The 14,703-nt window shown below is 40.1% G+C and overlaps 1 protein-coding gene across 4 annotated transcripts in view; it reads right to left on the bottom strand.

Moving 5' to 3' along the window:
* Window positions 1-14,703, bottom strand: part of spidr (scaffold protein involved in DNA repair) — a 119,804-nt gene that overhangs the window by 10,973 nt on the left and 94,128 nt on the right. For 3 of the 4 annotated variants that reach the window (XM_088642479.1, XM_088642478.1, XM_088642477.1), the window contains exons 12-17: window positions 11,895-11,982; window positions 9,913-10,056; window positions 7,296-7,355; window positions 4,605-4,806; window positions 3,628-3,786; window positions 886-979 (exon numbers count right to left, since the gene is read on the bottom strand). In XM_088642479.1, the coding sequence (XP_088498605.1) occupies window positions 886-979; window positions 3,628-3,786; window positions 4,605-4,806; window positions 7,296-7,355; window positions 9,913-10,056; window positions 11,895-11,982 (747 nt within the window). Of the gene's footprint in view, window positions 1-837; window positions 980-3,627; window positions 3,787-4,604; window positions 4,807-7,295; window positions 7,356-9,912; window positions 10,057-11,894; window positions 11,983-14,703 lie in introns of all 4 variants that reach the window. The other variant, XM_088642480.1, reaches the window with a different exon arrangement.

A 14,703-nucleotide genomic window follows, 5' to 3' on the forward strand; every position in this document is an offset into this window, starting at 1 on the left:
CCTTCAGATGGACTCATGAAAAAGAGTTTATTTAAGCATTTGTAATTTTAACAGCCTGCATATTTAAGAAATATTTTACATTTTTTCAAATAAGATGTGAGCTTCACTTCAGCAAGCACGTTAGATGGAAGGCAATATAGTACATTTAAACTCCAATGACGATATGATGTACTGTATGAGAAAAAAGTTCCTACTATCTGAGTCTGGCATCAGTCAGTTGTTGTTAAATAATGCTAGTACTGTATATTCACATTTCAGCAACAGTCCATCCTTATAGAGAAACGGATGACTCCGATTGTTCCTTCGGAGGTTACGGGATGGTTAACATTGAGAGCAGAATGCTGCTCTCTTGCAGGGCACTGTGGAGCTCACAGGATAAACAGACTTGTGTCTGGATAGCTGGCTGGTGTCAAGCCCTGTCCTGGTGTGACAAGTGTCATTCTAAATCAGGGATTCCCAGAGACCCACATAACTACAGGTTTTTGTTCCTGCCAGGCTCTCAGGTACACTTTCAAACCCCTAAATGAATTAGCAATAGGCTGAATTTGAACTGTTTGATTGTGTTCAGCTCTTACACAAACTGTGAAAATGTGTTTCATCAGTAGCACAAACCTCTGAGCTTTTGAGGAGAAAGAGACCTTGCAATTGTTCTGATCAAGCAACAGTTTAATTTAGTTGAGGCATCAATTAAATAAAGAGCTGAGCTGGAATCAAAACTTTTTGGACCTCCAAGACAAAGGACAGGACCGCCTTTTTATTATAACAGCAAAGCTTTTGAAAAAAACCCAAAAATAATTTATAGAAACATTGGAAACTACAGAAAAACAATGAACATACATTAGTCTTCAGTTGCTGAAATTTTGTTTAAAAAAATATTCTTCTTACTGTTCCATATCAGATGGTTTTAACTTTTCATTTCCACACCAACTGCACGCAGGCCAAGAATAGGCTGTGCTCTCATCAACCGCCATCACAACTCCTGTAAAAATGAATTAGAAAAACAGAGAAATTCTTCTGTAAGGGTGAGTAAAAGTAGGGTGAAATCAGAAAGATTCTTGTTTTGCTGGTAGAGTTTTTGTTTGTATCACGTTGACATCAATCAATACAATGTTTCATTCAAACACAAGTCCATTTTTTCAAGTCAAGGACACTGTTCTCTCAAGACATTTTCCCTGAACTGAAACAGAAATACCAAAAGATAAAACTTGTTTAATATGATAAAAAAGTCACAAATAATAAGAAACCCATATGAAGTACCTCAATTGTCAACAATACAATTCTTTATTGTTCAAATACATTTTTTGAGTGTAGGAATTCAATGATTACTAACACCCCCCTATTCTGAATAAATGTGCATATATACAGTATATATAACATTAAATCAAGCTGGTACTGTTCTACTTGGTCCATTTTGGGATATACAGTATTACTTACCAGTTGAATGTCAAAATGCAACTACAGTGAAAAGTGTAATTAATTGGACAGTGAAGTGAAATTGTGTGAAATTGGTATTACAGATTAAGAGATTAATATGAGGCAAAAGTACAGAATTTCAGGTTTTATTTTTAGGTATTAAAACACACACACGTTTGGCCATGCTAGAACAATGTTTGTTCAATCCCCCTTTGCAAGGGAGCCTAAGAATTGGGGAAAATGGCTGAAAGGTGTTTCCAACTGCTCAGGTGTCCCATGTTATATTAACAGTGAAAACACAAAAGAGCTGTCTGTGAATGTACTGCCTTGGTTCCAGCCATGGGAGTTCACATTTTGGGCCTGACTCTTGAGTAAGAAGGCATACCAAGATGAAAATTAGAGAGTTGCCTACGATGAAGAAGCAAAAAAAAAACAATTGTAAGGTTGAGAGCAAATTCCGATTAGAACCACTGCAGAGAGACTGCGCCTCTCAAAATCAATAATAAGGAATTTCCCGAAAAAGAAAAAATTACTGGAGAATTAAACAATTTGCAGAGACCGAGTCATCCAAGAAAATCCACCAGTGCTTTGAAAGAAACCCTAAAATAATATTCAGCTATTGTAGACCATATGCAGAGTGCAGGAGTAGAAGTATCCCAATCCGTTATGTGCAAAAGACTTCAAAAGGAGAATTATGAAAGCTACACTGCAAGATGCAAACCTCTCATCAGCACTAAAAACAGAGAGGCCAGATTCGTACAAACACAAATATGAGCCGCACAAATTAATGGACAAATGAGATGAAGACAAAGCTTTATCGAAGTGTGGAGAAAAGAGAGGAGTGATCCTAATGATGTCAGGCACAACCACCCCTGTGTGAAGCGTGGTGGGGACAGCGTCATGGCTTGGGCATGCATGGCTGTCCTTGGACCACACTCGCTGTTTTTAATTGCTGAAAATCATGATAGCTGCAGAATGAAGTAGAAAGTGTAGAGAAACATCTTGTCTGCCCCAGTTCCCCAAAAAATGCCTCCAAACTCAATGGGCGGCGATCCTCCCTGCAGCAAGATGATGACCCAAAACACGGTGTACACTTACCCGAGGAGGTCAGCGGGAAGAAGTGGCAACTCTTGAACTGGCCAAATAAACCTCTTGATTTGAATTCTATCGAGCTGCTTTTTCTTTTTGAAGCGGATACTAAAGTCACAAACCTCCAGACGCAACCAATATCTGAAAGTGGCAGCAGTTAAGGCCTGGAGAAGCACCTCAAAGGAACATACGGTATCAAGAGCCTGGAGGTGTTGAAGGGTCGCAGATGTGAAGCAGTCGCTGCAAGTAAAGTGTATGAGACCAAATATTGTATTGTATATTGTATTGTATATAATATACTATCTTAATTTACTTCAAGTTAGTTCGAACCCAATACTTCTGCTGACCTGAAATTGCTTCATATTCATCTTTTGAGCTGAAATACAAATTTAAATAGTACATACTGTAGCAAAAATGACATATTTCACTTCTCTGTCCCAATACTTACACTTTCCCCAGTAAAGCTGCCTATTATAGTGTGCAGAGTTTACTTCCTGTCCTAAGTAAGCATGCTTCACCATTGCATCCTGAAGGAAAATCTGCTGCTTTAGATTAGTTCGTCAAGACAAAGACGATAATTTATAAAGTACTTTGAAGGGTTTTTACGGGTAGTTCCAACAATTAATTTTGAAAGCAATTAATATTGGCTAAAACACATATTAATTCAGCAGAAAGTGACATATTCAGTTCTAGAATGTCTGTCTGCCATTGTCCTGTCAATCGGAGGCAATAATACTACTCCTGTACAAACAAGCTTCAATTCTTCAGCATCACCACATCAGACTGTGGCTCAGGGAACACTTGCACTGTGCAAAAAGCAAGGCATTGCCCCCTGTGCAGAGCCAGATGAGCCTGGAGAAAAGGCTCTGGGGGAGAAGAAGGAGGGGTGGGAGGAAGAGAAAAGTTGCTTGGGAAAACTGTGGAATGAGTAACCTCAAGGAAAGACAATGGGCTTTTTTTCAGGGACTGCAAGCAGATCCCTCGCAAACCAATGAGTACAAAAAAGCCACAGCCAGAATAACAGTCGGGTTTCTATGTGGGAAAAAAAATAGAAATGAGACGTTTTGGTGTTCATGTGCGTGGGGGGGGGAGATAGTCATTCCTGCAGTGCTAACGCAGACCAACCTTTCACCACACACAGAGAGTTGGCTTTAGTTGTCAGATCCAGTTCATCCAGTTTCACTGGTTCAGGCAGTTGACCTGGGCTCACCGTGCCATCAACACTCCCAAGAAGGGGCAGAGGCTCGAGCTGCAGCACTGTGCGTTCCACACACAAGATAGCATCTGGCAAAAAAAACACAGACCCCCGGTCAGTGAACGCATGGATGCAGATAATAACAGTCACCACCAGATCTGAATACAAAACAAAACACTTAGTTAAAGGGGAACTGCAGTCCCAGTTTCTGAAACCGGTTATTAAATCTTGATAACAAATTAAATTCATTGACGTTATAGAAAAAATGGACACATTTCCAATTAAACACAAAATTGTGAACTTGGTGCAAGTACTGTAAGCTGCCACGTTGTCACAAATTCACATTTGAGTTCCCACGAATTGTGATGTGATGCGGCCCTTCCTGCTCACTAGTCCCTGTAATGACTAGTGTAATGTGACGTACGAGCAAATAAGTACAGGTTGTGCAGCAGACATTTCACCGCAGAAATGTTCCAAAGTGATCTGTATACAGAGTTAACGAGTAAGCAGTATTTGTCGACAAAACCATCTTGAAATCAAGGGCAATATTTCTATTGGATTTAAAGAGATGTATTCACAAGCCTGCTTGTTTACAATGTAATAAGGACGCATCACTTCACAGGAGGTTTTGTCGCCTCGTTCGGAATCGCAGAATATGATGCTGCGCAGACCTGAAAATCTAATCTATTTTGTGATGCAAATTGTAGGTTTTACAAGTTACTGTCTACATTTGACTTTTATTGCGGTATGAAATGCATCCATCAATGGTGATTCTTTCTAACCCCGAAATCCCTTCCACAGAAAACACCTGCTTATAAAACCAATTTACATTCGTCAAAACTTTTAAGATTTTACCGGAGGCGGGAAGACGGACAATCTCTGTCAAAACTCTTCTGAATGTACTCACCGCATTCTTTCACAGCATCTTTAAAGGTGAGTGTGCAGGCAGCGTCATTGTTTAGCACTTGTACCACAGCAGAGTCGAGCACGCAAGAGGTGGTCACACAGACCGGCACCGTTCTGCGACACCAAAGACCGTCTTCAACATCAGACTGCAGGCTGGCATCAGTCACGAACAGCCAGAAATCGCTCTGCCCCAGATCTGGGCTCTGTGAATTCATTCCACAGCACAGCTCAGTAACACATTCACATGCATATACTGCATTAAACACCCTTTATACTTTGTCCGAATAATGAAATCACAAAATGCAGGCACCCTGACAATCCGGTACGTGTGGTAATACGTTATACTTTCTTCCTTCTCATTCAGAGCACTAATTTACACAACAAATAAACAGTGACCTGGACCTTATGGAAAAGAATGAAGCTACCATTCCTTAACTATACAAAGGATATGATTTTACAGAAAAAGCATAAAAGACCCAAAATGAGGAAACCCTAGCAAGCCACATGCCAAAGTACTAAGAGGTGCTCCATCACCGGAGAGACAGCAAATTATTTTCCACAGTTCCAAAAAGCAAAAATCTAAAAACTTCGTTTTTTAGCTGAAAGAGGAGACGCGGGCTAGATTTGAACGCGAAACAAGACACTTGAGCAACTCCTCCGGCTCTTGCTTTAGAAACGAAGGCCAGTCTCCGTGTCCCAGTGGCACTCTGACAGCTGTGCACTCTCCCCTGGCCAGTGCCGCGGCGCAGGCTCGAGCAGGCTCAGGCCTCGGGGGCTCAGCCCGCCCGCCGAACGAGCACCTTTACTGCTTGAGCCTGAAACTCTTCCCCTCTCCTGACAGGATCTTACATTTTTTGGCGGGGTGGGGTGGGGAGAGTAGAGAAGGCTGTAAAAACTAAATCAAGAGAAAAGGGGGCTGAAAGCAAAGCACGTGGTCTGTAAAGACGGGGGGCAGGAGATTTCTATCTGAGAGTGACTCCCAGTCAACAATGGATTTAACAACCCCTACCAGTACCAACTGGGGCAGGAACAATTCCTCTCATATTCTCAGCGTGTTGATGCCACTGTGTGTTGGAGTTTTGGTCTTATCAGCTCCCCCCCCCCTTCCTCTTTAAAGTTCCCCTCACATCTGTCTCTGTCACAGGCCCTCGTGTTCTGAAAGAAAAAGCTGCTGGCAATATCGCAAGCAGCCAGGCGGTCCGAGCACAAACACAGAGCGGAGATCAGAGTGACCACAGCTCTGCCTGCTTTCCACAGAGAGAAAGAGAGTGTTTTTTTTTTTTTTCCTTTTTAAAAAATCTATTAGGAATTAAGAATAGAACCAAAGACAAACAGCAGCAGGTTTTGGTTAGAATGGCATTTAAAAACATCCACACATATGGAAGAGATTTACTCGTTTCCTGATGTGACCAACATGATGTCCACGAAAAAAAAAAAGGCAGCAAATGTGCACAAACAAATAAAGGTTTACCGAAAAATGTGACAGACGATAAAGTGGTAAAAAGTTGAATTGCTGAAGAAAACAGATTTCTGCCTTCAGTCATATTTGACAATGGGAGTGAATGCTGGATTTATACTTCAAAGAAAAATTAAGAATTTACTATTCCTAAATCATTCTAGCCTTCCAAGAACACCCGTAAAGCCTGCCTGTGATAATAACTGGTGGGGATAAAGTATCAACAGCTTGAACCCCCCTATGTAACATCACGCCTCCACCAAGGAGCCCAGCAAACTCGTTCACACACTTCCTTTCTTGTTTTGCAAAATAAAGGTAAATGTTGACTAGCCATCAGCTCCAGAATCCTCCCCAATGAACACCGCGTTCCAAAGAGTTCACTTTCAATTTCTGTACAATTGTCAAGCTTTCAGAAACAACCAAAAAATTCAAAATAAAACAACAGGAATTTGGTGTCCAGGTCAGATACCTTAGCTGGAAATGGAAGATTCTAAATAAATTACATTTTTCAAGGTGCTACACTCCCATGTTTTTTTACATACATATACTGTAGTTTGTGTGTTATTTACAAGTAATATATTATATTAAATGTTTCTTGTATAATATGTACAGTTTGTGCGCACACACGACTTTTCCAAGACTTACAGGCTAGTCACGATTGGCTATAAGACACAAATATTATCTCCTGTCCTGTTTTAATGGAAGTAATGTCTGGTCATTTCAGGAAATGGAAAAGTAGGGGGAAGCAGTAAAAATCCTCTTGCAAACTTACTAATAATTTGTAACTCAGCCAAACGTTTCCAGAAATGTCCACACACTGCATCAACAGGACATTCTCCGTTTGCACCAACACAAGAATGAAATGAATGTTCTTTTCCATACAACCATTACCACTACACAGGAAGCATATGATTTCATACTTCAGATCCAACAACTCACAGACTGTCATATCATCTTTCATATATGCGTGAAGTTAAAAATATTTACATTTTTAATCAGAACATAAAAGTTAAATTGCTTTCGTACAGCTCTCACAAAGGATGAAATAATTACTGGCAGGAATAACAATTCCTGATTTTAAAAAATAAATATTAAAACTTTCCTCACAATATGCATTCCACTGCTGGAAAGAGCATGTCTTCAGGTTTTCCCACTCAGTTATCACGGTTCTTACTACCTGAAAGTGCCCTGTTTCTAACAGAAAAGCCTTCCTGGTACAAAATAAAAATGTCTTACCTGCAGTCTCTTGTATATTACAGTGGCAGAGAAAGTACATCTGTTGTTATCAGGGACACGCTAAAATTTGAAAAAAAAAAAAAAACAACATATTGTAACAATTAAATTCCCATTAACACAAATAACATTTCATTTTCCTGCAAATGTCCAAAGCACTTAATGTATTTTTAATATATTTACATACAGCTGGCCTCTAAAAGCTACAGTACATGCTATTGCAAGAACTACACCCCTGACAAAAAGCACAAAAATCTTATTCTTAGAAATCTTAGAAATTCAAAAGTATCTAACTCAGAAAGATCATTCTTTTTCAGCACAAAACACTGGATTCTATGATCAAATCAGACGTAAGTACAATTTTAAAATCCTGATTGTTCCTGGCCAATTTTATTTACCATCTTAACATGTAGAAATATCCAATTCCCAGTTTCAATTCACTTAGCCGAGCTTCTTTGTTGTTTGCAAATGGCTCTACATGTACAGGTAGAGGGAGTTTCTGAATTCCACAACTCAACTTTCTTTTTCATATACAGCCAGTTTTGAAAAACTGAGGCTTTTTTTAAATTTGATGTTATGTGTTTTATATTACGCACACCTGTGTTGGGCATCACCAATTGTTTCTGAGTCACTAGGGAGAAAGATGATGTGCTTCTCTAATCCAGCCAGCCACAAGAGCCATTTATCTTTTGACACACTGTGGGCTCTACTATGCGTTCAGGAAGAATCAGCGCCAGGTCTGAAGTGTAATGCACTGCTTGCCGACGGCACCAGCAGCCTGCAGGTGTCCAGGAAGTTGCCGGAGCTGCTCTTCCAGTGAGACTCACGTCAACACTCAGAGAAGAAAAAGTAGCAGGTAGCAGGTGTCCCTGCAGCACACAAAAAAGCTGCGTCGTGCTGAGGGGCGTGGGGAGGGTTGGAGGGGTCGCCTCAGGGAGGTTTTTGAAAATGCGGTCCTTTCCCGTGTACTCTGAAGGCCTCTGGCCTCTCTGGGTCTGTCCGGGATGGCAAGCTATGCGTCCCCCACCCAGCTGCAAGTGGGCAGAAACTAATATTTTGTGAAGAACTGAACACCTTTGTCGATGAACCGGTGAAAGAGGTGCAATGTAATGCCTCCACAATCGGTGTCCTGCAGTCTGAACCAGTAGAGGGTGGCATGCAAGGTCTTATCCTAACACCACCGCCTAGAGCGCTCTGCCAGACGTATGCCACTGCTTGGGGAATCCCAGACACAGCTGGCTGGCGAAGCGACAAAGGCTCCAACATGCTACATGTGGGCCACAGTGTTTAACATGGTTCAGAGGGAAAGCCGGAGCGGTGGCTCTGTGGCTAAGGATCTGCGCCTGTGACTGGAAGGTTGCCGGTTCAAATCCCGCGGCCGGCAGAGGAATCCTACTCCGTTGGGCCCCTGAGCAAGGCCCTTAACCCCAACTGCTCCAGGGGCGCCGTACAATGGCAGACCCTGCGCTCTGACCCCAAGCTTCTCTCCCTGTCTGTGTTTCTGTGTCTCCATGGAGAAAAGCTGGGGTATGCGAAAAGACGAATTCCTAATGCAATAAATTGTATAGGGCTAATAAAGAAACATTATCATTATTATTACTGGTTGAACTGGTTGAACCACTCAGGAGCCCCCCCCCCAGCTCGTAGCAAGGAAACCAGTAGCGCCGGCAAGGAGGGTGGATTTAAACCACCGGACTCCTCCGTCCTTAATGAAATCCACCTCCCGGTTTTTATAATGTACAGGTATACACCTGAACTACAAATAACACTTCTAGCACTGCTGGTCAGACTTGAGAGTGAGCCTGTTTAGAGTGGACATGGTGAAGCATGAGCATTCAGAATAAAAAGCACAAGTGAAAATCTCTAAGTGGCCAGGAAGAATCTCAGTGGGCTCAAGTCACATTTGAAAATACTCAAAAGAGCATCACTTTTCGCGATGGTGTCTGTTGTCCACAACGTGTGGTGTTTTGACGTTCTTTTCATGAGGATAAGAATTGGTAAAGAAATGAAAAGTACGCCATCTTCCCTGTTTAATTAATTTAGTTTCTAGCACCTTTTTTAAAATGCATTTTGAAGAACTCTTATGAATCTGCTTCTGCTACAGGGTTTGACAGTTTTGTTTAAAGTACCCAAAACTCTTTCTGTAAAGTGTCTACATTCTGTCTAGGATACACTTTAAGTCAAATTCTGTTTGAAATACAGCTATTTCTTTTACTACCATTGTCAGCTCGTTCTAGAATTTGGGATTCCTTAATCACTCTTCTCAGAGGTACTGTAAGGTGATTGGGTACCTTTAAACCCTGAATATAACATCTTTTTATTAAGAAATTATTTTTCCAATAGTTTCTAATATTTGAACTGTTATATGCAAAAAATGTTTTTGTTACAAAGCTTGCTTATTTCCTTGTTTATTTTGTTTCAGTTGCTTATTTCCCTTTATTTGAATTACACACTGTGTGCATTACATATTTAAGTGTGTTGGTTTATTTTACTCTTATTAATATGTAGTTAATTAGTTAATAGTGGTAGATCAAAACATGTTCAGAAACGGCCTCTTTCAAGTAATTTTTTCTTGCAATATTAAATACTTGGAACATCTGTAGGCCTGGGGGCGGATTACCTGCAGAATCTCACAGAGAGTGTGCACTACTGGAGGCAGGTACAATCCAGGCACAGCCTCCTCCTGCATCGCCTCCACAGCGCCCTCCTCTCTCCAGCCCGACAGCACATAACAGAAACTGGGGGAAGGGAGATTTCTAGTGTCCTGCAAGATACAGTACGTCCGTGTCAAGACGCTTCCACATCTCTACAAGAACAAATTATGTAGCGTTGCTGTTCACGGTAACACTAAGCTTGCTTCAGCATTTTAAGAAAAGTCAAACATTAACTAGGTAAAACACTAGGTAGGTTCCTTTTCTTTTCAACCCAGCAGAATATGTATAAACATCAGAGTTGTTCCGATACTGGCATAGCTATTACTTCAGATCAGAAAATAGCATACATCAACAATAAAATTAAGAGATTAAGCAAGATATTTGACTTCATTTTTCGCCTAGTTCCAAAATATTTACCACCCACTTCATTGTATGCCAAGATGGAAGATTAATATTGGACCTTTATGGGATTTCAGTTGACTGTAGATGACTTACAACACTTTAAAGCAATAAAAGTCATATTAATAACAATAAAAAAGAGAGAGGATCAACTGTGAAATGGTATGCTAGGACTGGAGATGAGTGACAAAATATTTTTTCCAAATTTTCTATTGATTTAATATATAAAAATTCTAGAAAGACACTTCATAGACCTTAATTTGAACGAATTACTCCATTCTACAAGACAACCACCAAAACTGTACACAAAATTCAAAATGTGGCTTTGCCTTTATATATATAACTATCTATATAGGAACAAGTAATATGTTTATTCCATGGAGAAAAGAAAAAGAAAACACAATGTTTCGGCTATGGAGCCTTCTTGGAGAATGCTGACGCAGCCACCCACCTGAACTAAGTACATATATGTACAATTGTACAATTTAAATTATATATAATAACATTGTGTTTTCCTTTCTTATTGCTACCTCTCATTGTTTAGAATATATAAACGATGTACCAACAGAAACACCTAAGTCTTTTTGACAACTGACCTCTTCATGCTCAGTGTTTCCCATTTTGTATCTATAGGTCATATTTTTGTTATGTTTTTGCAACCTGAATGTAATACTCTGCACTATGATATACTTCATCTGCCAGGTGTTTTACCCTGTTTCGAAGTTTATTGCATTTGCATTTCTTTTGCCACTTTTACAGGGTTTGCTAATTCTCTTCTTTTGGCATTGTCTGCAAACATGACTGGACTTCCCTCGATATTAGAATATACATCACTGAAATAAATTAAGAAGAGCAGCAGTCCTAGTACAGATGCCAGCAATACTCTACTAATTACATCACTGACATAATTAAAAGGTCAGTGGTCCTAGTAAAGATCCCTGCGGTACTCCACTAACTACATCATTGATATAATTAAGGTGTTATGCTAATACAGAACCCTGCGGTATTCCATTAATTACATCACACCACTTGAGTATTTACATCCTATCTGTATTCAATGTATTCTATACATTATACAGTTCTCATTTCAAACACATGCATTACCTCAAATGTCTACAACCTGTAATTTGAGTAAGAAGAGGAAAAAGAAATTCATTGTCAGCTATTATTGTTACTGAAAATTTACAGACATGTCAACGGTGTTACATCATAGAATAACACAGCATAAATTGTAAAGATATTTCTGACAAACATTTACCAAGACCAATATATTGAAAATATTCAAAGCACACAATATTAGCGAAAAGGAAAAGGACTGTAATACTTTGCATGATTCATTTGCAAAATCTAAAACAAAGTGGCATTCATATGGAAAAGCTCTTTTTCAGTTCATAACTGATGAACCAATACCTTTTTGTCCTTAAATTCTGTAATTTTAAAATCTTTATAATCTGTATAAAGATCTACCAGGCCTTTGGTTGCTAAAATGAGAAAATGAACACATTATTAAGTCTTAAAGAGCTTAGAGGATAACAAACCAAAACAGTACCTCTTGACTATCTTGGCTTTTTCCATGGACTTTCAGAGGTACCACTGGAGGCCACAGACTGTCAATCAGATTAAAAAGCCATGTCGACCTGTAAATAAGAGAACACACCTTTAACAGTCATTGTCACTCATGCAGGGATTCAGAAAGTTCCAGTCTAGCTTCTTGTGAATCAGTACTCATGTACTGTATCTGTTCAGACAGCACTCTGTCGCACCCTTGAATAAACCTGTAAATGTTAATATTAAGGCGGGCATGCTGAGGCATGTTGACTATGCACATAACACAGCTTTTCATACAGGTTGCAAACTCATGCCTACAGTGGAGCACAAGTCTGAACGCCCAGTACAAACAATAAGAAATGGCAAGAATGGTGGCAAATAGTTCTGATTCACAATAGGTATCAACTTTGATTGGCGACAAATCAACTAACATTTGAGTACATAAAGAGCTCATCATAGATCTTTGCTTCTTTGTTAAAGGCCTCTTTCAATGTAGGGTGGGAAAAAGGGATTCGCTTTTGAAAAAACTTTTTTTACCTTTTATAAAAATGTTATTGTGTAAAAAGGTTTATAGAAATTGAAATAATTTATATATATACTCAGCTCATACACTCCACAACAAAGTCTAATCTCCTAACTGCTATGTTTTTTAATATAGAAACACCAGGATGATAATAATTAATAATAATTAATTGCTTACACTCACAGTATATAGCACTTTTCTGGACACTCCACTCAAAGCACTTTACAGGTAATGGGGACTAGGATGCCATGATTGGTAAGGGCCAATGGGAAATTTGGCCAGGACGCCGGGACTTCTTCTCTTTTCGAGAAACACCCTGGGATTTTTAATGACCACAGAGAGTCAGGACCTCAGTTTTACGTCTCATCCGAAGGACGGCGCCTTTTTTCACAGTATAGTGTCCCAGTCACTATACTGGGGCATTAGGACCCACATGGACCGCAGGGTGAGCGCCCCCTGTTGGCCCCACTAACACGTCTTCCAGCAGCAGCCTTCGTTTTTCCCAGGAGGTCTCCCATCCAGGTACTGACCAGGCTCACACCTGCTGAGCCGCAGTGGGCTGCCATTTGTGAGTTACAGGGTGATATGGCTGCTGTTGCACGGAAGCCAACAGCCGCACTACACAGTGAAAAACATCTCCTCCTGCTGAATTACAAGAGAACTTTAGGCAGTCAGATTGTGCAAGCCCAGAGTGGATATGCTGTGGATTCAGAGATATCTGTATTAACACCCCAACTCTTACAAACACTACCTTTGGCCCTTAATGACCAAGTAATCAGGTCCTTGGTTTAACATCACATCAGAAGGTTTGCACCTCCTACATACTACAGTGACCCCTGTCATCTTCCTGGGGGCATTGGTCTGGAAATTATGACCCAGACGGAAGAGCGCCACCTGCTGGGGCACAACCACCACTTCACTAACAAGCTGGTTTTTGCTGAGATTCTCCCCAACCACTGTGGACCACAACCAGCACTGTACAGTTTCTCTCAGGACGAGATCAGGGTATGAATTCTAGGAATGCTGCAATCACAGTAAACTTGTATAAAACTAAAACAGAACAGCCACTTACAGCTTGAAGGTATTAAATAAAATGTGAATGACATCAGTCAACACTAGGTCCAATAGAGGTCATAAAAAGGAAACGCCTGCTTTGGCGATACTTGAAACAGTTTTTCTGGAGTTTTATGAAGCCGCCCCCAATATGCAAAGAACAGCAATTCAATGTGATAAAATAGACTGATCTGGTACAAAGGGCATGAGCAAATCAATCTACATCAATGACACCATGTTTCACAGATAAGATGTACTGTACTTATCCATTTTCTTTGTCATGGTTAAACAACTCATGAACAATGACCACAATATCTATCAATGATTTGCCAGTGGCTAATCAGAGACAAATCAGATTCACATGAAACTGCAACTTTTCTAAACGTTTGGCTGAAAACAGTTACATATTAACCATGTTTACTTTATAGAACTATGAAATCTCAGGTATTTAAGGTTATTAAACGCTCTTAACACGTTTAGCCTGAGTAAAGGCTTACTCTTGATTATTTTTGAGCTTCCTGTCCCAGATCATTTTCTAATACACATTAATCAGAGGCCTGTCTGTGCTTCTAAACTGGAGTAAAGTAATGTCAAAAAGGTGTTAGTTATCATAAGAAGCATTCCTACAATACACGCATAATACTGTAGGTACATGAGTACCTATTTTTAGAAAAAATCAATACAAGCTTTAATGGGTTAAATGAAACTTTCTAAAGAAAAAATATAGGTGATGACCTATCCCTAAGCAAAAGTCTGAGCTTTGCATTTTTCATTTGGGCTGTACTATCTATAACTCACTGTTATCTTCTGCCTTCTGCCTGAACTAGCAGTTTAATTTCAGTACATCCTGTAGGTTTTGTATGTCAATGTAAAGTAATAATGGTTTATAAAATTACTCCTGAAGCAGTGTGCTTTTGTATTATATTGTTGAATTTAAGGATGGCATGGTGGTCCAGTAATTAGCATTTCTGCACTGGGTTCAGTTCCAGACCTAAGATGCTGTCTGTGTGGAGTTTGTATGTTCTTTCCCATGTTCATGCAGGTTTCCTCTGGGTGCTCCAGTTTCCTCCCACAGTCCAACAGACATACTGGTACTGTAGGTTAACTGATTTCTGGGAAAACTGGCCCTAGGTGTAAGGGCGTGCATGTCTTTTTGGGTGTGTGTGTGTGTGCCCTGCGAGGGACTGGCATCCCATCCAGGGTGTATCCTGACTTCCACCCACTGGTCGCCGGG

The sequence above is a fragment of the Lepisosteus platostomus genome, chromosome 8 (assembly GCF_059453375.1).
Source record: "Lepisosteus platostomus isolate fLepPlt1 chromosome 8, fLepPlt1.hap1, whole genome shotgun sequence".
NCBI classification, from domain to species: Eukaryota; Metazoa; Chordata; class Actinopteri; order Semionotiformes; family Lepisosteidae; genus Lepisosteus; species Lepisosteus platostomus.